General features: G+C 38.5%; 3 protein-coding genes across 16 annotated transcripts in view; 1 reads left to right on the top strand and 2 right to left on the bottom strand.

Annotated features, from left to right (window-relative positions):
• C2CD3 (C2 domain containing 3 centriole elongation regulator) overlaps positions 1-5,265 on the bottom strand; it is a 130,380-nt gene extending 125,115 nt beyond the window's left edge. For 4 of the 8 annotated variants that reach the window (XM_033862294.2, XM_033862295.2, XM_019946564.3 and 1 more), the window contains exons 1-2: positions 5,038-5,265; positions 2,157-2,426 (exon numbers count right to left, since the gene is read on the bottom strand). In XM_033862294.2, coding sequence (XP_033718185.1) covers positions 2,157-2,426; positions 5,038-5,092 — 325 coding nt within the window. In that variant the 5' untranslated portion in view covers positions 5,093-5,265. Of the gene's footprint in view, positions 1-407; positions 434-2,156; positions 2,427-5,037 lie in introns of those variants that run through there. The other 4 variants (XM_019946558.3, XM_073808464.1, XM_073808466.1 and 1 more) reach the window with 3 other exon arrangements.
• Positions 5,266-5,545: 280 nt separating this feature from the next.
• Positions 5,546-26,542, top strand: part of PPME1 (protein phosphatase methylesterase 1) — a 103,501-nt gene continuing 82,504 nt past the window's right edge. For 2 of the 6 annotated variants that reach the window (XM_073808481.1, XM_073808482.1), the window contains exon 1: positions 5,582-5,810. In XM_073808481.1, the coding sequence (XP_073664582.1) occupies positions 5,710-5,810 (101 nt within the window). In that variant the 5' untranslated portion in view covers positions 5,582-5,709. Of the gene's footprint in view, positions 5,811-26,542 lie in introns of all 6 variants that reach the window. The other 4 variants (XM_073808483.1, XM_073808484.1, XM_073808479.1 and 1 more) reach the window with 4 other exon arrangements.
• Positions 10,939-26,542, bottom strand: part of P4HA3 (prolyl 4-hydroxylase subunit alpha 3) — a 119,228-nt gene continuing 103,624 nt past the window's right edge. Inside the window, exon 14 of one of the 2 annotated variants that reach the window (XM_073808472.1) lies at positions 10,939-11,112. In XM_073808472.1, the coding sequence (XP_073664573.1) occupies positions 10,954-11,112 (159 nt within the window). In that variant the 3' untranslated portion in view covers positions 10,939-10,953. The remainder of the gene's footprint in view (positions 11,113-26,542) is intronic. The other variant, XR_012333425.1, reaches the window with a different exon arrangement.

Below are 26,542 nucleotides of genomic sequence, written 5' to 3'. Positions count from 1 at the left end.
TAAGGAAAATACCTTTGAGAGAGTATATATATATTTTTTACATATTTGGCAAGGACTCAGACTCTAGTTTTGAAATAAAAAAGCAACAATAAAAAAATTCTCAGTTTTTAAATTCTCACCATTTCTAGTTTTGAACTGGACAAAGGGCTTCTCTTGTATAGATGCATGGGTTGGTTCCTGCCTCTCAGGAGTATTTTACTGCTTATTTCTCAATAATATCTGGAACACTGAAAGGCTGAGAGCACTTAGAACTATAGGGAATGGAAATAAACTCCTTAACTGTATTCGTCAATTGGTTGCTTAGACTTAACCCCTTCATGTCCTAATTTACAGCAGGAGAAATAAAATGCATGCATATGCAATCTGAGATTATTTCAGGACAGTGTAACTTCTGAACATTTTCTTACCAAAGTTGAGAAAGTGGTTCATTTTCACCCTTTGTTCAATGCTGTAGTGAAAAGAGTATTGGGTTTACAATTAGAAGATTTGTGATTGTGTTGTGGCTCCAACATTCACAAGCTACTTCTGTGTAAGCCACAGCTGTCTATAAAATAGGCATCATAATACCTATACCATGGCTGTGTGAGGCATGAGAGTATTGCAAGTAAAACACATAGCACAGTATCCTTTTATATGGCAGCTGCTTAATGCCTGTTATATGACTTTAGGCAACTTACTTAACATATCACCGTCCCTGTCTTACCTAATCATGCAAGTTCTCTGAAAATTCTATGAGCTAATAGGTATAAAAGTGCTTTGCAGACTATAAAATAACGTGCATATATAGAATAAGGGAAATGTACCAACAATTGTTGGTTATTTACTAACAGCCAGGCTCACCCATGTCTCATTTCTTTTCTTTTCTTTCTTTTTTTTTTTTTTTTGCGGTACGCGGGCCTCTCACTGTCGTGGCCTCTCCCGTTGCGGAGCACAGGCTCCGGACGCGCAGGTTCAGCGGCCATGGCTCACGGGCCTAGCCGCTCCGTGGCATGTGGGATCTTCCCGGACCGGGGCACGAACCCGTGTCCCCTGCATCGGCAGGCGGACTCTCAACCACTGCGCCACCAGGGAAGCCCTCATTTATTTTCTTAATGAAATATCTATGTGTATCTTTTAAAAGTTCTTATCACTTTCTACCTACTATTGCAACTAAACTTCTTTGTGCATTTAGTTAGAATTAGACACCATTCTGATTAAATTTTTTGATTCATTTTTGTAATCTCCACAGTGTCTAGCACATGCTAAGTGTTCAATACATATTTTTTGAATAACTGAATTTTTTTTCTTTATATTTTGATGTCTTCAAAATTTTCTTCTTGAAAGAATGCAAACTTAAGGACAAGTTAATCTTTAATTCACCTCTGGCTCTCCGGTATTCTTAGCCCAACAATATTTACATGATAAATGCTTAATTTTTACTGACTTGAACTGAATTGATTTGATAAGTCTACCATCCAAAATGTGTTTATATGAAAACTTGACCTGAATAGAGAAATAACACAGTACATTTAGAATGCTTTCCTTTAACAGAAATGAAGAAATTTTAGCTCCTGGTTCCAGTAGAGGGATCCTCCCTTCTCTGAAAACCTGTACTATTAACTCACTAAATCACTCATTGGCATTTAGCATGTATTATCTTGTATCATATAAATTTTGTATCTATACCATCTTTCCTTGAGCATAATGTAAGTCCCAGAGTACAGACTACAGTTATTCCTTAAAGAAGCATGGTGTGGTGACAAGTGCATGAGTTTTGGTGTCAGAGAGAAGTGGGTTCAAATCCTAGTTTGGCCATTTGTCAACTATGTAACCTTATAGAGGATTCATTTTATTTCTCTGAACCTCAGTTTCATTGTCTATAAAACAGAGAAAATATCTATCTTGCAAGGTTATTAAAATATCTATCTTGCAAGGTTATTTCTCTGTCTATAAAACAGAGAAAATATCTATCTTGCAAGGTTATTAAGGATTAGAAATAATATGTATCAACTGGTAGCACACAGTATACTCTCAATAATGGTGGCTATTATAAAACCTCTTTGACTCCTCAATAATTAACAATGCCATAGATACTAAGTACATGATAATACCTATTGTTAACATAATCACATGCTTCTTATTAGGCCTACAGGTGAAATGATAAGACAAAAACATACCTGTTAGATAAGAGGTAAACTGCTTTGGACCACAGCGAATAGCATAACGTGTAGTTGTTCTCACAGCTTTTGGTTCGGTCTGCAATGTATCCCTGGGACAAAAGAGTGTTCCTTCTGATGTTTCTCCCCACCATCTCACTCGAACAAGTACACAAGCAGGAGGCTTTGTAATCTTCCATATGACTTTATTAACAGTAAGTTTCAGAAAGCAGCGTAGCTGGCCTTCAACCAGGGGTGGTAGGCTTGTAGATGGAGAAATGTCACTTAAACCTGTGGAGGAATCCAAGAATACTAAGTCAAAATTTAGTCTAAATACAGAAAACACATAATCTGCTTTTTGAATGAAAACACACAAACATTTTCATCTCTACAGAGAGAAGGCTTATTCTATTTATTCTATTTTTTTGCGGTATGTGGGCCTCTCACTGTTGTGGCCTCTCCCGTTGCAGAGCACAGGCTCCGGACATGCAGGCTCAGTAGTTGTGGCGCACAGGCTTAGTTGCTCCATGGCATGTGGGATCTTCCCAGACAGGGGCACGAACCCGCGTCCCCTGCATCGGCAGGCAGACTCTCAACCACTGCGCCACCAGGGAAGCTCTCTATTTATTCTAATACATGAGAAGTAACTAGCAAACCAGACCATAGAATAACCTATCTGGTCACTTAAGCCACCCTGACAACTAGTTAGTATTCAGGATTTGATTCAGGTTATTTTAAGTAAAGAACATACCAACTTAAGACATGCTAATACAAACTCCTCTTTAACTGAAAGATATTAAATGAAAAATACAAATACAATGATAACAGTACACAGGTTTAAAAGAATCTATGAAGTAGTTGAAATTTTTCTTCCAAGTACTGTTGTTCTGATTATTTCAATGTCCACAGTTTTTAAGATATGTTATCTTTACCTAATTCTCTTACTTTAAAACCATCACTAAACATAAAACAGCAACAACTGTCTATCAGTTCTCAAATGAAGTCTACACTTTACAACTCAGCACTTCAAGAAAGACCACCTTAAACTGTGTCTTTTCTTCCTGCCGATATCACACAATGAGGACAGAAACTATCATCTTCAGATTATGCCATTATCTTTTAGCACAGTGCTGGGTTCATAATATTTTTGGCTTTTAGACAGATAATAAAATGTAAATGAGGCAATTCATCATGGCTTTCTATAAAGCTTTCCTTTAATGACCCTGATTGTCTTCTATTCACGGTATCTTCTAACCATGACTTAGAGGAGATTTAAGAAGCCATTCCAATATTACACACACCTTTCTATTCCTCTCACTTTTCCCTGGGGAGTGGTCATGCCTCACAAGAAAAAAATATACTGGAGTCTATCAGATCAGGAATTTATATAACTAATTCTTTGCATTTCTAAAGTGAACAGTCTCTCTGCTTTCTTTAGTGAAGACAAGACCCACCATAATCTTTATGGATAACTAGTTTCAATATAAAAATTATACACAGGTGTGTACATGAGTATTACTGTATATGCATGTGGTATAATGAGGACATTCTTACGTTATTTCTATTTTGATTTTCCTCCTATCAACCAAATATGCTTGACTGGTTTGACATAGGCAGCACCAGCACTGAACACTTCCACACTTCTGTTTCATATCCTCCCTTCATTCCTGGAAGGAAAGGCATTGCCTCAAAACTGCCTTAGTTATCTTTAAACAGTTTGGATAAGGTTTATTCCCAGACTGCAACTTTAGTCCTCAATCCAATGGCTTAATGCACTATCACTACTCCTAATACCTCTTTGCCTATACTATAAAATGCAGTCACCCAGTTTTTTTGTTTTGTTTTGAGGCAGCCCTGTAGAGATTCCATTTCATTTCATGATCTGCCCTGGGTTCCCAGGGTGACTGTTCTTGCTGCAGAGCTCACATTTCCCTGGTCTCTTCATAAGCTTGCTTCTTTTTGAGCAGACTAACCTGATGAGGTCCTCTTGCTACACACTCTTCCATCACCTCAAATCCTTCACAGTAAACCCCCCCCACTTCAACCCTACCACACTGTCACTCCCCAGTCTTTCTTCCTCTCTCCTCCACCACTATCTTTTCCCTGCTCCCACCTGTAGCCCTTCATGATTTATGACTCTCACGCTTCAGTCATTCAATTAACATTTACTAAATCCTGCTTCGTGTTAGTTCTTGGGGATTCAGTAATGTGTAAAACGTGATCCTTGCCTATTAGGATTATTGACATACTCTCCAACTTATTTTTCTTCCAGTTCTATGTGAGCCTGCAAAGCTATACCTCTCCCCTCCCGTCCCCACACATTTAACTTTTATCAAAAACACCCCTAAGTCATAGGGATTTAAAGTACAGCACAGTAACTATAGTTAATGATAGTGTACTGTATATTTGAAAGTTGCTGTAGAGTAGATCTTAAAAGTTCTTTTCACAAGAATAAAAAAATGTTTGTAACTATGTATGGTGATGGATGCTAATTTTACGTGGTAATCATTTCGAAATATATACAAACATTATGTTGTACACCTGAAACTAACATAATGTTATATGTCAATTATACCTCAACTTTTAAAAACTAAAAACAAAACAAAACATTCCTACAATTTTTTTGTTCCCTTCCTCTGTAAGGGTTCCCTTTTAGCTTTCACTTCGTCCCATTTATTCACCCGCTTTGCCCCCTACTACAGCCCCTATATCCTTTCCATTCGCGGGAGGGCCAATTGCCCTTTTAATCTTCTGATTCCCTGGTTATTCTCCCTCCGCAATCCCTTTTTTTTTTTTTTTCTTTTAACAGGCTGCTGTGGGAGGTCTCCCTAGAATGCTTCGCGGCCTGCTCCCCCAACTCCGCCCAACTACGCTTTCCGCAACCTTTGGTCGCTCATATTACCTCTCTTCTTGCGGCTACCGTCGCCCCCAGGCCCCGGGGCTTTCCGTCGTTTCATGACGACCCCCAGCTCTTCTTCACCAACTCAACTCCGGCCCCAGCACCTAAGCCGTACCCTCCCGCCATCCCCTCCCACGGCGCTGGCGTTCCCCGGCAACCGGCGCCGCTGGGCAGCTTGGGAGGCAGGAAGAAAGCGGCTCTTCCTTTAACAGCCTCTAGGAAGCCATGAGAAAGGAAGGCGCCAAGACTCCTTCCCGCCAATAGACTACAACACCCAGGTTGCTTTGCTACACTACCTCTGCGGGTTTGGACGCTGTCGCCTCCAGCTGCGCAAGCGCAAAACGATAAGCCCTTTGAGGACTCCATTGCCCAGGGTGCATTGCCTTCAGTAACGCTTCTCTTTCCGGCGAGGGTCGTCTAGTTCTCCGCTTGGAATCTGGGGGATCAGAGACTCTGTTACCCAGCTCCCTTTGTGGAGGCTGGTGCGCACTTCCGGTGGAAGCGCTGGGGCGAGGGGGTGGAGTTTACGGAGCCGGTGGGCGGTGCTGCTGGTAGCTGGGTGCTATCCAAAGGCGACGGGGCGTCGCTAGGGGAGCGAGCTGTGTGACCGGTTGGGCCGCACTTAGCGTGGGACGAAGCTTCGGCTACTGTTCGACTGCCTGCGGCCTCCCCTTCATGTCGGCCCTCGAGAAGAGCATGCACCTCGGCCGCCTGCCCCCTCGCCCTCCTCTACCCGGCAGCGGGAGCAGTCAGAGCGGAGCCAAGATGCGAATGGGGTACGTAACCCGTACCCCTTCTCCCTAGAGGCCAGGCCCCGGCCATTGGAGAATGGTGTCTCTGGGCGTTTAGAACGGCACGTCAATGGAGCCTAAGGATAGGAGAGAATGTTGGCGGCGGCCTGGAGACGTTTAGATGAAATAGAAGGCAGATCTGGGGACTAGGGGAGGCGCCAAGTCAATGGAAATTGGAGGATAAATAGTATTGGAGGGAGAAGGGAATGAGGCAAAGATTGAGGAAGCTGAGAGGATAGTTTAAGACATGTAGGAGGCACCTCCAGAGAAGGGGTGGAGGAGGTTTGAGAAAAGGGAGAAGAGCGGTGACAAAGGTGGAGGGGAAATCTGCCAGGGATGGTTGAGGGAAATGGGAAACGATGGAAAGAAAAGTTGAGGGGAATTAGGAGAAGAACTTGGAAAAGATTTAGGAGGAGAAAATCTTTATCTAGTTTCTCAGAGAACTAGATAATAGAAAACAGCTGGGGGAAACAGAGAACACCTGAGGCAGGGTTGGAGCGGAAAAGACAACCAGGGCGCAGAAGGTTCTAGAGAGAGTTCCTAGGGGTGTAAGAGGCAGATTCTGGGAGTGAGGGAGTGACTTAGAGATTAAGTCTCTTAAGGGGTACTGAGAAAGTGTGGAGAACAGGCCTAAGGAAAGATGGAGAACACAGCGAAGAAGACAGTTAGGGGTGATAGGAATGTGCTGAGAAGTGAGGGTAGGGAATAAGGGGAGGAGTGAGGAGGGAGAGGGCTGAGGGGCTTAGAGAGTAACCATGGGCTCCAGAGATTGAGAAATGACTAGGAATAGGGTCTAGTGAATGGCGTGCTGCAGAGGTAAGGCCTGGGAAGCTTAAAGAGGAAGATTTGGGAAATTGATTTTTGCTGGGCAAATAGGTCTGGCAGAAGCTATGTACTGATCTGATAAGATTCAATTAATGAAACACTGAGAGGAGCCACTTAAAATGTTTTGAGGGAAACCATCGTTTACTGGAATGGGAGGAGCTGTGTTGGCTTTGGGAATTTAGGTTGCTGAATGGCTTGGGCCAGGTTGGGGGATACTAAGGTGTAGGAGAGAGAGTGTAATGAGCTGAACCTGGGAGAAGTAGAAGGCAGAGGTAATTGAACAGGCAGTTGGTTTTGAGGGGTATTTGTAGTATCAGATAGGATTCTGGAGACTAGTGACTGAAAAGAGAAAAGGGGTAGGAAAAGTACTTAGGTATGTGGTAGTCAGGAGTGTGTGTTTGGGATTCTAGAGATGGGTTGGTAGACATTCTTGGAATAAGGACTAGAGAAGAAAACCCTTAGGTTCTGAAGATTAATATGTACAAAAACTGATCGAAAAGGAGATTTAGATGGGAGATACAATACTGTCAAAGTATGTCCTAGCAATGAAGAGAAAGGAGAATCCTGTAAATTAAAACAGTGGAGTAGAGGAGTGGTGAGAATGGTTGGAAAAACTGGGGAAGGAAACTAAGAATTGAAGTGGAAACCTGACTATGAGACACAGTAGAAAACTGAGAAAACCTTGACAAGTGAAGATAGGTCGATGGATGCACAATACAATGAGGTGGTAGAAGCCTACCTGTAAGGTAAAATGAAGATCGTTTTGGCTTTGGAAGACAAAGGTAGGACTGTAACATGATTAAGGAGGATCTGGAAGCTGATCCATAGGCGATTATTTGGGAAAATTAACCTGGACTATAAAATTAATGTAACGTTTATTGTTCATATGTATCTTAGTTGCTACCTTTCTTAAACTAAACTTTGATCTTTCAGTATTCCAGCACTCTTCTCTAAAATATATATAAAAATACTAGCTTTTTAATAACCATATATCCTTCAGATAAGTTAGAGCTTAGCTTCTCACTTTATCAAAAGTTCTCTGAAGATGAAGAACTGAAGAAAAATACTAAGAAAAAGTAAAATCAACTGATTAGATTATTAGTAACTTAACCTCTTTAAATAGATGCTTTCGTCCTCCTAATTTAGGTTAACTGCTTATCCTGGAAGATAAAGTTCTTTAGAAAAACGCTTCTTTATAGTACTGTGAAGAGAGGAGCATATATTGGTGAATTTTATGTGGTCCTCAAGTAGCTTATTTTCCTGTATTTTTATTTCCTATTTCCTTATTGGAACATAGGCATGCCTCATGTAAGCCTAATGTTAATGATAATGTAGACTGTCTCCTCTTCTAGAATCATAAAGCTGGAAGAGAGTCTCTGAGACCTATTGTGTTTTTTGGATTCATAGTTGTTATCATTGGCAATACTTAATGTGAGTTGTGTGTCTTATTCCTTTGCAAATACTCTAGGATTCAGTCTTCCTTTTTCCTCAGTCAGACCTGGTTTATGAAGTCTCACGTCTACCAATTTCAAATCATTCTTCTTTATTTCTAACTTCTTCTCACTTGCTTTTTTTTTACTCTTTCCATCTTTTCCACTCCCCAGTCCATCTCTTGCTCTCAGGTTGGACCTGTTCCTTATATGACTTACTCTTTCACCTATTTTTCATATTCTCTTGCCTTCAGTTTCAGTAAACCTTATTTAGATATGTTTGCATATTCAGGGTGGTTTTGAGTTTTTGGTTTTTCCTGAGTTTCCATAGTTTTGTTTTTCCAAATGGATTTAGTAATTCCAGAGTATTGCTGGATAAAGCAATAATAACAATTACTTTTTTTTTCTTTTTTTTTTTTAAGTGAGTACAATGTGCCAGGCATTGTGATAGTAGCTTTATGTATGTTATTTCTCAGGTAAGGCCTGAAATCCTGGTTTTATTGTTCCTTGATAGATGCCAGTAGATGATACCCAAAACAGTGGTTTTGAACTTTTTAATTAAAGATTTTGGAGCTCTGATTTTAGAGCCCTACTGGCAACTGGTATTAGTCTGTTAGGGTTGCCATAACAAAAATACCATATTTTTTTTCTTAAGAGTGCTAGAGGCTGACCAAGATCAAGGCACCAGCAGATTCCGTGTCTGGTGAGGACCACTTCTTAGTTCATAGATGGCAGTCTTCTCGCTGTGTCCTTACATGTGGCAAGGAAGAAGAGAGCTCTGTGGGGTCTCTTTTATAAGGGTACTAATCATATTTATGAAGGCTACACCCTCATGACCTTATCACCTCCCAAAGGCTCCGCCTTCAAATACTGTAGAGGTTATTGGAGATTAGGATTTAAAGTGAATTTTGGGGGGCACAGAATTTCAGTCTATAACACCTGGTATGCTTGAGGGTGTTTTTATTTTATTTATATATATATATATTTTAGTTTAATTTAATTTATTTTTTTATACAACAGGTTCTTATTAGTCATCAATTTTATAAACATCAGTGTATACATGTCAATCCTAATCGCCCAATTCATCATACCACTATCCCCACCCGCCTCTGGCTTTCCCTCCTTGATTTCCATACGTTTGTTCTCTACATCTGTGTCTCAACTTCTGCCCTGCAAACCAGTTCATCTGTACCATTTTTCTAGGTTCCACATAAATGCATTAATATACGATATTTGTTTTTCTCTTTCTGACTTACTTCACTCTGTATGACAGTCTCTAGATCCATCCACGTCTCAGCAAATGGCCCAATTTCGTTCCTTTTTATGGCTGAGTAATATTCCATTGTATATATGTACCACATCTTCTTTATCCATTCGTCTGTTGATGGGCATTTAGGTTGCTTCCATGACCTGCCTATGGTAAATAGTGCTGCAGTGAACATTGGGGTGCATGTGTCTTTTTGAATTATGGTTTTCTCTGGGTATATGCCCAGTAGTGGGATTGCTGGATCATATGGTAATTCTTTTTTTAGCTTTTTAAGGAACCTCCATACTGTTCTCCATAGTGGCTGTATCAATTTACATTGCCACCAACAGTGCAAGAGGGTTCCCTTTTCTCCACACCCTCTCCAGCATTTGTTGTTTGTAGATTTTCTGATGATGCCCATTCTAACTGGTGTGAGGTGATACCTCGTTGTAGTTTTGATTTGCATTTCTCTAATAATTAGTTATGTTGAGCAGCTTTTCATGTGCTTCTTGGCCATCTGTATGTCTTCTTTGGAGAAATGTCTATTTAGGTCTTCTGCCCATTTTTGGATTGGGTTGTTTGTTTCTTTAATATTGAGCTGCATGAGCTGTTTATATATTTTGGAGATTAATCCTTTGTCCATTGACTCGTTTGCAAATATTTCCGCCCATTCTGTGGGTTGTCTTTTTGTCTTGTTTATGGTTTCCTTTGCTGTGCAAAAGCTTTGAAGTTTCATTAGGTCCCACTTGTATATTTTTGTTGAGGGTGTTTTTAAAATCACTACTTTAGTACATTCCATTACCATTTGAGAGGCTATAAGTTATTAAAATCATTTGACCATTTTTCAACATGTTTTTGGTTCATGAATAGTACTCTGTTTCTATAATTATCTCTTACATTTTTATAGTGCTTTAACTGACATATATTAGTGCTTTTTTGTATTATTCCATGAGGTAAGTTAGGGCAAGGGTTAATATTTTCTTTTAATGAGAAAACTCAAATGTTCATTGACTTACCTAGGATCACAGAATCATGAAGTGGCAGAAACAAGACTTCAGAAACCCAGACTTTAGATTTGTAGTCCGTTGTTCTTGTATTCCTTGGTGCAAAGAGACTGGTTTGAAGTGATAATGATCTGAGTTTGAAGGTTAGCTTGAGTATTTATTTTAGTTAAGTCATTTAACCTCTCATAGTCTGCTTCTTATCTCTCAAACTGGGATACTTCTGCTTACCTTAGAGGGCTGTGAGAATGAGATAATATGTGAAAAGCAGTTATGCCTCCTGACACATAAGCTCTTAAGGAATGATAACTAGTAAATTATTATATGTTGAGAACAATGAGAAAGGCTCATTCTTTATGAAGTAGAAGCACTCCTTTCAGTATCTTATAATGTCAACTCTTTCCCCTCAAGCTGTGTATTTATTCATATCTGATCAGATAGTTTTTCATTCAACTTCTTAAGTTTATTACGGATATCAGGCCTCTTAGGAAGGCTTTAAGGGGCTGTTCACACAGATGGAGAAATAAAGGGCAAAGTGGAGTGATTTGCTCAAGGTCACATATTAAGTTACTAAAAGAATGAAATCTTCGTGTATCTGTTTACGTTGATTATCAATTTCAAAAAAATTAAGTTATAGGGCTTCCCTGGTGGTGCAGTGGTTGAGAGTCCGTCTGCCGATGCATGGGACACAGGTTCGTGCCCCGGTCTGAGAAGATCCCACATGCTGTGGAGTGGCTGGGCCCGTGAGCCATGGCCGCTGAGCCTGCGTGTCCGGAACCTGTGCTCTGCAACGGGAGAGGCCACAGCGGTGAGAGACCCGCGTAACACACACACACACACACACACACACACACACAAAATTAAGTTATAATTCACATACCATAGAATTCATTCACCCTTTCAGAGTATACAGTTCAGTGATTTCTAGTATGTTCAAGGTTGTACAATCATCAGCACTAATTCCAGAACATTTTCATCATCCCGTAAGGAAACTACTTACCTGTTAGCAGTTACTCCCCCTTCCCCCAGCCCCTGGCAGCCATTAATCTATTTTCTGTCTCTGTGGATTTGCCTATTCTGGAGATATGTAAATAAAACCATATAGTATGTGGCCTTTTGTGACTGGCTTCTTTCACTTAGCATAATGTTTTCAAGTTTCATCTATGTTTTAGCATATATAAGTACTTCATTTTTTTTTTTTTTTTGGCTGAATTCCATTGTATAGGTATACCACAGTTTAATCATTTATCAGTTGCTGGACACTTGGGTTGTTTCCAGTGTTTTTCTGTTATGAATAATGCTGCTGTGAATATTCACATGCAGAGCTCTATGTGGAAATAATGTTTGCATTTCCTTGGATAATTACCTAAGAAAGGAATTGCTGGGCCATATGGTAAGTTATGTTTAACTTTTTAAGAAACTGCCAAATTGTTTTCTGGAGTGGCTCTTTGAAGCTTTTTATGTATCAGGGATATTTTTTTCCTTATAAGTGTTAAAAATATTTTTCCAAGTTGCCTTTTTACTTTGCTTATGATATTTTTTGCCATGTAAAAAAGTTGTTTTTAAATTTTAATGTACTCAGATCTATCTAGCAAAATCCATTGCTTCTGGATTTTGGATTGCAGAAAGACATTTCCTTCTCCCAGCTTGTAAAACGATTCATATATTTTTTTCCCTAGGACCTGTATGCTTTCTTTTCTTGCATCCATCTTGTTTATCTTGATGTGCAAAGTGAGGAACAGATCTAATTTTATCTTTATCCATATGCTATCCAGTTGTTGTAACACAATTTATTAAAAAGTCCTTTTCCCATTATGTGAATTTCTCATCTATAAAAATTAGTCCTTTTCCCCACTAGTTAAAATGACATTTTTATCATACACCAAATTTCTACATAGATTTGGGTCTGTTTATGAATTTTCTTTCCTTTTCCCTCGGCCTATTTATTTATGTGCCATCACTATGCTTTAAATTGGAGAAGCATTATTATGTTTTAGTAAATGGTAGAGGTAGCTTCCCGTTCATTCTTTTTCAGGGTTTTCCTGGCTCCTCTTGTTTATTCTTACAGATAAACTTTCTAATCAACTAGACTAGTGCCTAATAGTGGTTTTTTTTGGCATTATATTAAATATGTAAATTAACTTAGAATAAACATTTTTATGATGTTGCGTCTTCCCTGAAATATGTTTTTCAATTTGTATAAATCCCTTTTGAAGGAAAACTATTTCAGATCCCAAGTACTAACGTGTTATATTTATTGTTCTACATTATATTATGTAATGTAAACATAATGTTTAACATTAAAAATGTACAAAATAAAACTAGGGATAAATTCCTGTGTATAAGAGTAAATTCCATGTTACTCTTATATAATTATAAAACTCAGTAGGTTTACTATTTAAATACAACTAAACCTACAAAATTCCTCAAATTCAGATTAACAATATTACATTAATGTGAAATAATCTAATTTTCTGTTAATAGCTTGTGATTTAAACGGAAATATTATTTATTGAAATAAGTAATATTTTTTATAAATAAGTTCAGAGTTGATTCAGTTATTCATCTGTATCAATCATGACCCAGGCTTTTTGTATCCTTTCTTTTTCCATCCTTAGAAATGTTGGCTTTTCCTCCTCTTGCTTGTCACCTTATGGTTGCAGGATGGCTGCTGCAACTCCACTTGCAGATAAAAAGGAAGGAACAAGGGCAAAGACCTTTTCCTAACTTAGCTTGTCCCTGTTTTTTTTTCCTAGAATGGGAAACTCCGCAGCAGGTTTTTCCCTTAAATCTCTTGGTCCAGAACTGGTTCACATGTACATCCTAAAACCAGTCCCTGGCAGTAGGGAATGGGATTACTATGACTGGTTTAGACCAATTCTGATTTATTCCTTTGGGCTGGAGGAAAGATAACAAAAGATCTCTACTAGCTACCGAAACAATTTGGAATTCTGTTAGGGAATACAGAGTGGTGGGAAGTGGGAAAGGAGTGTCTGGAGTAGACAGTAAACAGCATCTGTTTGGAGTCCTGACATTAACAAGTGGGGGAGACTAATCTGACTTCAAATTCCCTACTGTTTTCATTGCTGCACAGGTATAGGAAGTGATTTCTTTCTTTCCTTCCCCCCACCACTTCCTCTTTATGCCAGGTTTGAGCCGCTTGACCTGAGCACTTCTGAGTGAATGTCCGTTTTTCCATTTTGCTAGACTTACTGCCAGCAAATCTTTTTCTCCAAAATTGGGTAATTGGAATTTTTTTTAACCTAATGAGCCTTTCTTGTCATGTTACTTGATGTCAGATTTGAGGAAACACCTCTGGTTAGTTAGGAAAAACTTTTTCCTTCATGATGTGAAATAGTTTCTTGTAGAGAAGAAAGTTTTAAGTAATAGCACTATTAAGAGGATGGTCCACTTATATACCACACTTAGTACTTCAAATACAGTATTGACAACCAGTCCCAAGCACATACTACCAATATAGTTGACACTTGAACAACAGGGAGTTAGGGGTGCCCACTCTCCCCACAGTGGAAAATCCAGGTATAACTTACAGTTGACCCTCCATATACCATGGTTCAGTGTCTTTGGATTCAACCAACCTCCAATTGTGCTGTATTTACCATTACAATTGTGTGGTATTTACTATTGAAAAAAATCCTTGTATAAATGGACCCATGCAGTTCATACTGTGTTGTTGAAGGGTCAAGTGTACTACACTACTACAATTGACGATTGGTTGAATTCATGTGTTTGAAATCTTGAATACAGAGGGCCCACGGATATGGAGGGCCAACTGTAAGTTATACACAGATTTTCAGTTGTTCAGAGGGTCTCACACACACTCTACTCCTCCTCCCATGTTGTTCAAGGGTCAACTCTATATTTTGAAGATTGAATAAGAGATTAAGTTGAAAATTCTGGTCATTCCAAACCATAGCAGAAGGCTGAAGTTGTTTACCATCAGTCCTTTTCCACCATGCCTCTGTGTGTGTCCTTTGCCATGGACTTTTTCCAGGTGTAAGTGGGAATCCTATCTGCCACTAGTAAGCCATGTGGCTTGGTCAAGTTTTCCTCTTCCTGGGCCTCAGAAAGAACTCTGAGGTGTAGTAGAAAGAACTCTTTGGCACCAGACATGCTTGAGTTTGAATCCAAGCTCCATTGCTATGGGAAGTGGCTCTGGGCAATGTATCTTATGTTTCTGAGCCTGTATTTCTCATTTTTAAAGAGAATATTTTTCTTGCAGAATTCAAAATCCTACTTGATACATAATAGACAGCTAATTATTCCCTTCCATAAAGTAAGATTTGGGTTAGATGATCTCTAATAGCATGATCCAGTATGTAGTTTTCGAATCTAAGTCTGCTGCTTTAATAAGATGCCCTTATCAACAGTAATGAACATACCAAACTATCATGACCTCAGATAGCCATTTGGTTGCCTTCTTTCCATTCTTTCCATCCTCTTCAGTGTTGCTAATGAGGCCTTTTTTTATTTTAATCAGTGGTGCCTTGATTTAAATAGCTGGCTGCAATTAAACTTCAGTATTTTGTCTCCACTACAAGACTCCTAAACTGGAGAATTTGTGACATCAGTGACTAGGACTGCTACTGTGCAGCTCATGACTCATTAATAACTCTCCTATCAGACTTAAGCAGCTTAGTAGATGTTGAAGTATATTATGTCTTTGGATTTGAGACATTCACTTAAAAACATACAACTTATATTTCCTATTCTTCGTTCTCTAAGTAGGCAGGGAAAATTTTTCTTCCCTCCTTTCATCCTTCCCCTCCCTTATTTCCTTAACAGTTGATATATAGCAGTCATATAATTTTGTTGGTTTTGGTTATTATCGCCTAGTAGGCATCATCACATAGTAGTCAATGAGTACATCCTCTATGCCCCCATAACCTTCTGTAGATATAACACTTATCCCTCTAACTATAATTATTGGTTGACTGTCTACTTCTCAAGACTGTGAGCTTCTTAAGGGTAGGAATAGTGTCTTAGTTTCCCTGGTGTCTAACATGCTGACTACTTAAGTGCTAACTGAACGAGCAACCAAAATCCTAGACCTATTTAGCCTCATTCTATAAGGAAAATCTTACTTCCTTACCAGTTCCATTAAGATGGCGTAACTAAAGCTATACTCCCTTTCTTCTGAAAGCTGTTTTTCACTTCATAAAATAATACAATTCATACTTTATTTCAGCATCAACACTTAGGTAGAATGTGTTGTGAGTATTTACAAATACATTGTCCAATTTGAGATTTAAAATATTCATATGGTTGAAACTCACACTTGGATTTAGTCTCTTGTATGTGAAGATTCATGCCTGTTGCTTAGTTTTACTTTATTAAAATTTGACAATCCATATCTTCCTCTCTCGTTCCCCAAACCTGAAAGCAAGTCCATTACTATAAGAAAGCAAATGTCAATTAGTAATTATTTTCAGCCCAGCTGCATTTTATAGGATTGGGTTTTTCTGCCCTTACTCAATTTCTCTCTTACTCTCTAAGAGAGAAGCCTATTTTCCAATGAGGCTGTATCTACACACTGGTGACTCCAGCAAGTGTAGGGATGAGAGCAAGAAGTCTACTGTTAAAAGTAGCATTAAAAGTTCTCCATAGTCATGTCCCAGGCAATGTCAATTTTCTAAATGTTTCTTGTACTTACCAACTGCCAGGTTTATTTTACTTTCGAGGCCTCCCATATCACTTTTTCAAGTCATTCCCATCCTCAAATCCTTGAAGCTCTTTCAGACTATTCTAGCTCATTCATTTGCTCTGTCCCTCCTCTGAGCATCTGTAGCACTTTCTGTCATTTCTTCTTATTTGCCAATTGTTGTGCGTTACTACTTGGTATTGTGTTTTTTAATTGCTATGTCAAATTTATTATGGTAATTTTATGGTAATTTAAATGGGTGATTACCATAAATATTATCATAATTTATATTTCATGTTTTTATTTTGTTTTTGTGTTTTTGGTTTTTTTTAGTTTCCTCAATAAAATTGGAGGTCTCAGAGTACAGGAGCCTTTGTTTTTATTTCTTTGTGTATTCTACAGTAGCACAGTTTAAAAAATGTTCTCATAAGGTTTGATTTAATAGACATGTGGCACACAACATTCATATAAAATGAGATCCTGAAGCTTTTCCTGATTATCCAGCCTGAACTGATCTTTCCATTTTCTGTCCTTTTGTAGCACCTATCATTTATACCAGGGCTTGGCAAACTTTTTCTGTAAGTATTTTATGCTTTGCAGGCCATAGTTTTTGTGGCAACTACTCAGTTCTGCCCTTGTAAGGTGAAAGCAGCCATAGACAATATGTAAATGAATGTAATTGTATTCCAGCTACATTTTTTTGGTGTCACTGAAATTTGAATTTTATGTAATTTTCTCATGTCTTTAAATACTCCTCTCTTTGTTTTTCCCCTCCACAACCTTTAAAAATATAAAGACCATTTGCAGCTCATGAGCCACACAAAAACAGGGGGTGTGGGTGGCTGGATTTGCACACAGGCCAACCCCATAGTTTGCCAACCCCATGTCAGTATGATTAGCTCTGTACTTCTGTTGTCTTGTAGTAGAAAGAATAGGTTTTAAATCAGCAAACTAGAATTCTCTTCCGGGCTTTACTACATACTGCTTATACACTTGACTATTATTAAAATGTGGGTAATACTACACAGTTTTGTTTTTGAGGAGAAAGATATACATATGTGGAATTACTATTTAAATAGTAAAGCTATGTAGTGGAAACTTATTTACTGTATTTCATAAATTCTAAGATACATTTCTTTTCATATTTGAAACGATAGTTTCTTAATAATTGCTCTTGGTCAGGTAAGCTGTAACTTGGTTCTCATTGCCTGTACATGAGTGAACACCAAGACCAGTATCAAAACTTACTAAATAGGTGTTGGCAGCTTGGAAGAAAATCCTGGAGACAAAAGTGGAGCACTCTTTTAATCACTAAGAGCTGAATGGCTGTGAGGTGGGGCGGGTGTTCAATCAGATGAGTTAAGCAATATTCCTAAAGTGAGAGTCAAAAGTAAGATAGGTCTTTCTACATAATAGTAAAGTCAGCATGTGAGCTGGTGTTTAGTTTAGTTTTGTTTTTTAGTTATTGAAGTACAGTTGATTTACAATGTGTTAATTTCTGCTGTACAGCAAAGTGATTCAGTTATACATAATACATATATATATTCTTTTTTAAAAATTTATTTACTTTTGACTGCATTGGGTCTTCATTGCTGCGCGCGGGCTTTCTCTAGTTGCGGTGAGCGGGGGCTACTCTTCGTTGCAGTGTGCGGGCTTCTCATTGCGGTGGCTTCTCTTATTGCGGAGCATGGGCTCTAGAGCGCAGGCTCAGTAGTTGTGGCGCACAGGCTTAGTTGCTCCGCAGCATGTGGGATCTTCCCAGACCAGGACTCGAACCTGTGTCCCCTGCATTGGCAGGCGGATTCTTAACCACTGTGCCACCAGGGAAGTCCCCAGAAGTGAAATTTTAAAACTGTGATTATTAACAGTATATTTCTATCCTTCTATGATTCCATATTTATATCCCTCTATCTTTATCCTACTAAGAAAATATAGCCCAGGTTGTTGTGAGGATTAAATTAAGATAATGCTTGTAAAGTGCCCAGCATAAATACATGTGTGTCTGGTTTGTTTCATTTAATTCTTCTCATCCTTTTAATTAAACCAGCTTTTCCTTAAGCATAAGAACCATGGTTCAGGATATATTAATATCACTTTATTTTATTATTTTTTAAATAAATAAATTATTTATTTATTTATTTTTGGCCGCATTGGGCCTTCATTGCTGCACGCAGTCTTTCTTTAGTTGTGGCGAGCGGTGGCTACTCTTCGTTGTGGTGCGCCGGCTTCTCATGGCCGTGGCTTCTCGTTGCAGAGCACAGGCTCTAGGCGCGCAGCCTTCAGTAGTTGTGGCTCACGGGCTCTAGAGCACAGGCTCAGTAGTCGTGGCACATGGGTTTAGTTGCTCCGCAACATGTGGGATCTTCCTGGACCAGGGCTCAAACCCATGTCCCCTGCATTGGCAGGCAGATTCTTAACCACTGTGCCACTAGGGAAGCCCAATATCACTTTCAATTCAGTTTTCTGTGTTAATCACCTGAACTACATCATTATTATTAGCTGAATTTCATCACAAATAGCATTTTAGTGTATTATGGCTAAATAGACTTGGAAATGGAGCTTCCCAGAGAATCTACCAATATTTCATTATACTGTTAATCAGGGGAAATGTACTTCAGTTTTTCCAACAACCTACTTTACAAACCTTTGGAATATAAATCCATTTTTAAGTTGGAGAATATGCTGACTTTTTTTTTTCACTGAATATTGGGAAATTGTATTCTTTACTGGTAATTAGAGGATTTGTACTTTTGCCTCTTCCCTATCCAGGTCATTGTTTAATAAAAATAGCACTTCACATTTTTATAGCATTTGGTTTAATAAAATCTTCATACTGGACATAATCTTTGTGAATCCTTCTCTGACCTGGTTCCCTCCCCATAAGTGTCCTGAGCAAGATTGAATGTCCCATCTGTGAGCTCTCATGGTACGCTAGGCTTATTTCTGTCATAGCTATAGTATACAGTGACTGTTTACTTCCTATTTCCCTCCAGACATGAGCTCTTTGAGGGAATTTCTGGCCTGCTGATTTCCCTAGTGTCTAGCAAGTATATCAGGGCCTACAATACAGGGCATAGTCAAATGTCTGTTTAATTGGAATTAAGTTACCTGTTTATATATAAGCAAGTTGTGACTGGAAAGAATCTCTCAAATAATTGCCCTAAAGATATTTGCTTTTTGTCTTTTTTCCTGGATCATTATGGCATTCAGGTGAGTCTGGCGAAGGTGTTATGTGGCCATTGGTTCTGAAATATACTTCATTAGGATTTTCTGTATGGATTTTATTGGCTTTTAAACTCTGACCTCAAACCTGCTTGCTTTCTTCCTATTGTGATATGTCTAAGCAGTATAGTAACTTACATGCGTTCTGATGACTGAATATCGCCACACACATTAAGAGAGTGAACAGCTCCATTTGGTCCTTGCAAAATATCAAAAAGCCTTGTATTCTATCTGCTTTTTTGCTTTCATTCCTGATGTCTCACTGGTTGTATTTTTGTTTGAGGCCAGATCATTTTAGTAGAATTGTCATTATATCCTTTTTTCTATTTACTTTTAGAGTTTTGGAAAAAGAAGTTACTAATTATGCTGTTCTGATGTTAGGTGAATGGTAGAAATAAAATTTAGAAAATTTTCTAACTTGAGTAAAGCAGAATTCTTTATTATCAGAGGTATAAGATTACAGTTGTTCTTGTGCTGCAGCAGTCTGTCCACATCCATTTAAAACAAAGCATGGGGATATAGTAATAAAACAATCATGTGCCTCTTATGGAGCTGATATTCTCATGGGGAGAGGCCAACAATAAAGTAAAAGCATAGAGAATATGGTGTCCACTACAGATTTTAAAAATTTGGTAACCACACACCTAGATATTTAAACATGCTCCTTTGTCATGGATGTTATTTTGAGGGAAAAGTTTGAGAGATACTAAGATTAAACCTAACTCCAAAATAATGATGGCTTAACACTCACCATCCTCCCAATCTCTGCCAGTGCTCACTTCTGTTCACCCTTCTTCTCTTGTATTATCTTGAATAAAATAAAATTCCAAGAAAAATAAAAAAATAAAACAAAGTATGTTTTTGTGTGATCTGACTCAGCAGGTTCGAAGTTCCCATAAACTAAGCATCTTATCTGAAAATGGTTGTAAGTGAGGTTAGGTTTCATTCATTTGCTTGAAACTACATTGTATGTTGGGCCAATGTCTAATGCAGGACTGTGTGAAATGCCACTGTTTCCATTTTTGGATTCCATGATGCCCAATTAACATTAACACTCTCATCAATGGCCAACAGAGAAAAGTATTAGGGATAGGATGTAGGATTTTCAAGCACATGGTAAATCAGTATATAGTAAGCTGGAACTCTTTTAAAAGGTCTCCTCTGTTCTTTCTTTGTGAATGACATCAGAAAAACTTGAGAATTGTCTTTGATTCTTCCTTTCCACTCCGCCCTTCTGTTTTCTCCCATCATTTTCATTATAGTTGTAAACCTTGACTTTCTTCTTAGTCTCCATGGTACTTCGGCTTGCTGTAAGGGTCCTCAACCAATCATTTTCCCTACAGCAGGAACCAATCCTCTTTCACCTCTTCCTGGGGATTTCTGGGTGCTCATTCTTAGCTTTGATGATTTGAAGAATGGAGAGAGAACCTAGTATTATTTTGAGGGTAGTATTGAAAACTGATAAGGAAGTGATCCTAAGAATAAGACTAGCTGATCTGCTTTCTATGCTGTTGGATGAGTTACTGATATTTAACCTCCCTTGGCTTTACTTTTCTCATTTGCAAAAGAGGAATAATAGTAGCTACCCTAGAGAGTTGTTGTTGAAATTAATTCATTAATTCATCTCCATTTTCTCCCCAAACCCCATGAAATTAAAGTAATTTGGAAAAAGGAATATGATCAAAGGACAAAGAAGAGGAGGGAAGATAAGATACCAAGATTTAGGAAGGTAGCAAGTTGAAGAATGTTAACTCACTAACAGAGAAGAGCAAACTGAAAACTACCCACAGAAGGAGAAAGTGCAGACTAATCCATATCACAACCCCATAAATGCTCAGGAATTATAGGTGCTAGGTACCTCTGAAAGGGCTCTAAAAACAGGAGGATTGATTGACTCTATTAGACTCCCAGATCTTCTCCTTTCCCTCAATTTATTGAAAATAAATTTCTCAATAATGGGAGACAGGTTAACTTTTGGAGGAATTGAACCGGATGGCTCTGGACTCAGTAGGCTTATGCGGGCAAAGATAAAGCAACTGGATGAAACAGGTATTAAGTGAAGGTACATGTTGTGTCTTCTAAATATGTTCATGGCTTTCTCCTTTACCTCCCTCAGGTCTTTGCTTAAAGATGCCTTTCCTGATCACTGATTTAAAATTACATTCCTTCCCAACCTGATATTCATTGTCCCCCTTCCTGGCTTTACGTGGCACTTATTGCTACCTTGAAAATTTTTGCTATGTCTCCTTCTACTGAGTGTTAACACAAGAGTAGCGGGTTTTGTCTTTTGTTCACTTCAGTATTCCCGGTGCCTAAAATAGTATCTCATAGGTGCTCAGTGAATATCTGTTGAGTGAATGAACAAATGAGACTATTCAGTTTCTTTTCCTGAAGGCTCACAGCTAGTCTTATGTCCCCAGGCAGAAGATTGGAGGATTCCTCTCTGGAGCAATGACTGGCCTAAGAGAAAAGACACACAGATATTGATATTTGGTGGAAGAGTCCCCCATTTAAAAGGCTGGGTCTCTACTTGATAACTGTACGGTGATATTCAATAGTCAACAAACCCTGCTTTTTCATAGAATCACCAGCCATCCAGGGAAATCCTCTAACACAAAAGACAGGCAAAGACAAAATGGGAAAAGGAAACAATAATGCATAGAACAAAAGAAAATACTAAAAAACCTAATATCTCTCGTCAGAGACAAGAGACAGTATGGCATCTGTGAAATAAGAACAGGATGCTCTTTTACAAAAAAAGGAACCTTGTTTCAGAGAACAAAATGTAAATGTTGGGAATGAAAACATGTATAGTAGATATAAATTAAATATAAGAGAAAGTTTAAGGTATCTCCTAGGAAGAAGCTTGTTCTACATTAAGATTAAAATTTAGAAATAGGGATAAAAAGGTTCTTACAAAGAAATCTCAACAGCCATACTCCAATATAAAATAAAAATTTTTTTAAAGTGGTAAGAGATGACCAAAAAAAACCCCTATAAATTAAAAAAAAAAAATCTCCACAGCAGTACCTCAATTAGAAGTTGATAGAAGAATGCCCTAAAGTTTGAGAAAGAACATCTAACCTAAAATGGTTTTGGCTAATATTTGCCTACTATGTCTTTGTCCATTTTTTAAATTTGGGAACTTTTTGTCTCTTTTTAAGTAGTATATAGCTAGAATTAAAAAAAAAACTCATCTGAGGGTATTTCAGACCTAGAGTATTCTTATTCTTATTTTGGTTTTTTTTATTCGTTTTTTTTTTTTTTCGCGGTACGCGGGCCTCTCACTGTTGTGGCCTCTCCCATTGCGGAGCACAGGCTCCGGACGCGCAGGCTCAGCGGCCATGGCTCACAGGCCCAGCCTCTCCGCGGCATGTGGGATCTTCCCAGACCAGGGCACGAACCCGTGTCCCCTGCATCGGCAGGCAGACTGTCACCCACTGCACCACCAGGGAAGCGCCTTATTTTGTATTTTGTTTCATCTGACCTGTGTTCCTTTTTCTCATTCCATTTTTTTTCTCTATTAGTGTACTAACGATATAATCTATTCTTTGAATGTTCCCCATCATTTTTTGGTAACAACTTTATTGAGATAGAATTCACATACCATACAACTGAGTCATTTAGAGTGTACAGTGTTTTTTTTAAGCATATTCCCAGAGTTCTGCAGCCATTACCACAATTTAGAACATGTTCAGCACCCCAAAAAGAAACTTTATAGCCATGAGCAGTTAGCCCTCACTTTCCCCCAAACCAACCAATCTGCTTTCTGTCTCTATAGATACACCTAATCTGGACATTTACAATAAATGGAATTAAATAATATATGTGCTCTTTTGTGACTGACCTTTTTTGCTTACCATAATATTTTCAGGGTTCATCTATATTGTGGCATGTTTAATATTTCATTCCTTTTATTGCCGAATAATATTCCATTGTATGGATATATACCAAATCTTATTTATCCATTCAACAATTGATGGACATTTGAGTTGCTCCTACTTTTTAACTATTATGAACAATGCCGATATGAACATTCTTATACAAGTTTTTATGTAGAAATATGTTTTCATGTCTTTTGGGTATACCTAGGAGTAGAATTGCTAGATCATGTGGCATCTCTCTGTTTAACCTTTTGAGGAACTGTCAAACTGTTTTCCAAAGCAGCTGTACCATTTTATATTATCATCAGCAATGTATGTGGGTTCTAATTCTCTACATTCTTGCCAACACTTGTCATTGCCAGTCTTTTTGTTTATAGCCATCTTAGTGGTGTGAAGTGGTTCTTTGTGTGGTTTTGATTTGCATTTCCCTAATAACTAATGATGCTGAATATCTTTTCATGTCCTTATTGACCATTTGTATACCTTCTCTGGAGGAATGTCTATTCAAATCCTTTGCTCATTAAAAAAATGGGTTGTCTTTGTATTGAGTTATGAGTTCTTTATATATTCTAGATACAAGTTCCTTATCAGATCTATGATTTGTGGGTATATTCTCCCATTCTGTGGCTTATCTTTCATGTTTTTAATGGTGTCCTTTGTTTTTGTTTTTATTTCGGCTGTGCCGCAAGGCTTGTGGGATCTCAGTTCCCCGACCATGGATTGAACCCCGGCCTGGGCAGTGAAAGCGCCAAGTCCTAACTACTGGACTGCCAGGGAATTCCCTTTAATGGTGTCCTTTGAACCAAACATTTTTAAGTTTGATAAAGTTCAATTTATTTTTTTTCTCATGCTTTTAGTATCATATCTAAGAAGCCTTTGCCTAACCTAGGGTCATGAAGATTTATGCCTATGTTTTCTTCTTAGAGTTTTATAGTTTTAGCTCTTACATAGAGGTCTATGATCCATTTTAAGTTTTGTTTTGTTTTGTTTTGTTTTGTTGCAGTACGCGGGCCTCTCACTGTTGTGGCCTCTCCCGTTGCGGAGCACAGGCTCCGGACGCACAGGCTCAGTGGCCATGGCTCACGGGCTCAGCCGCTCCGTGGCATGTGGAATCTTCCCGGACCGGGGCATGAACCCGTGTCCCCTGTGTCGGCAGGCGGACTCTCAACCACTGCGCCACTAGGGAGACCCTTAAGATAATTTTTATATACGATGTGAGGAATGGGTTCAGCTTTGTTCTTTTGCATGTGGATATCCATTGTCCCAACACCATTTAATGAAAGGGCTCCTCTTTCCTCCTTGCATTATCTTGGCACGCTGGTCAAAAATCAATTGACCATAAATGTTTGGGTTTATTTTTTAACTCTCAATTCTATACCATTGATTTATATATTTGCCTGTATACCAGGATCACACTGTATTTATTACTATAGCTTTGTAGCAAGTTTTGAAATCAAGAAGTATGAGTCTTACAACCATGTCTTTCCTTAAAATTTGTTTTGACTCGTCTGTGTCCCTTGAATTTCCATGTTAATTTTAGGATTAGCTTGTCAATTTCTGCAAGGAAGTTAGATACAATTTTGTTAGTTATTACTTTGAATCTGTGAATCAGTTTGGGGAATATTGCCATTTTAGTAATAATAAATCTTCTAATCCATGAATATGGGATGCCTTTCTATTTATGTATATCTTTTTAAATTTCAGCAATGTTATATCAGTGCTATTATAAATGGAATTGTTTTCTTAATTTCATTTTTGGATTGTTTATTTCAAGTGTATAGAAATACCATTGATTTTTGTATATTGATCTTGTATTCTGCAACTTTACTGAAATTATGTACTAGTTCTTACAGTTTTTTAATGGATAACGTAAGATTTTTGCCTTAGACATTTTAACATGCATACTTAATATATAAAAGGGCAAGTTAGGGACTTCCCTGGTGGCGCAGTGGTTAAGAATCTGCTTGTCACATGAAAAGTTGCTCAACATCACTAATGATTGGAGAAATGCAAATCAAAACTACAATGAGGTATCACCTCACACCAGGCAGAATGGCCATTATCAAAAAATCTACGAACAATAAATGCTGGAGAGGGTGTGGAGAAAAGGGAACCCTTTTGCAGTGTTGGTGGGAATGTAAATTGATACAGCCACTATGGAGAACAGTATGGAGGTTCCTTAAAAAACTAAAAATAAAAAAAAATAAAAAAAACTAAAAATAGAATTACCATATGATCCAGCAATCCCACTACTGGGCATATACCCTGAGAAAACCATAATTCAGAAGGACACTTGTACCCCAGTGTTCATTGCAGCACTATTTACAATAGCCAGGACATGAAAACAGCCTAAATGTCCAACGATAGATGAATGGATAAAGAAGATGTGGTACATATATAGAATGGAATATTAGCCATAAAAAGGAACGAAATTGGGTCATTTGTAGAGATGTGGATGGACCTAGAGTCTGTCATACAGAATGAAGTAAGCCAGAAAGAGAAAAACAAATATCGTACATTAATGCATATATGTGGAATCTAGAAAAATCGTACAGATGAACCTATTTGTAGGGCAGGAATAGAGATGTAGATGTAGAGAACGGACATGTGGACACGGGGGGAAGGGGAGGGTGGCACGAATGGGGACATTAGGTTTGACATAAATACACTACCATGTGTAAAATAGATAGTGGGAACCTGCTGTATAGCACAGGAGGTCAGCTCGGTGCTCTGTGGTGACCGGGATGGGGGGGTTAGAGGGAGGTCCAAGAGGGAGGGGATATAGGTAAAGATATAGATTCACTTCATTGTACAACAGAAACTAACACAACATTGTAAAGCAATTTTACTCCAATTAAAAAAAAAAAAGAAGAATCCACCTGCCAATGCAGGGGACACGGGTTCAATCACTGGTCCAGGAAGATCCCACATGCCGTGGAGCAGCTAAGCCCATGTGCCACAACTACTGAGCCTGTGCTCTACAGCCTGCAAGACACAACTACTGTGCACATGTGCCACAACTACTGAAGCCTGTGCGCCTAGAGCCCATGCTGCGCAATAAGGGAAGCCACTGCAATGAAAGGCCAGCTCACCGCAATGAAGAGTAACCCCCGCTCGCCGCAACTAGAGAAAGCCTGCGCGCAGCAATGAAGACCCAATGCAGCCAAAAATAAATAAATAAATAAAAATTTTTAAAAAGTGCAAGTTGAATCAATATTTCTGCCATTCTTCTGAAATAATACAAAGACTTTAGAAATCTGTGGCAGACAAAACAATGATATCCCAAAGATGCTTGAGTCCTATCACTGGAACCTGTGACTGGATTATTTTACATGGCAGAGGAGAATTAAGGTTGCAGATGGAATTAAGGTTGCTAATCAGCTGACTTTAAAATAAAGAGATTATCCTGGATTATTTGAGTGGGTCCCATGTAATCACGAGTGTCCT

The sequence above is a fragment of the Tursiops truncatus genome, chromosome 8, assembly GCF_011762595.2.
Source record: "Tursiops truncatus isolate mTurTru1 chromosome 8, mTurTru1.mat.Y, whole genome shotgun sequence".
NCBI classification, from domain to species: Eukaryota; Metazoa; Chordata; class Mammalia; order Artiodactyla; family Delphinidae; genus Tursiops; species Tursiops truncatus.
Note: the sequence above shows the minus strand (reverse complement) of the source record. Positions and strands in the feature narration are given on the sequence as shown.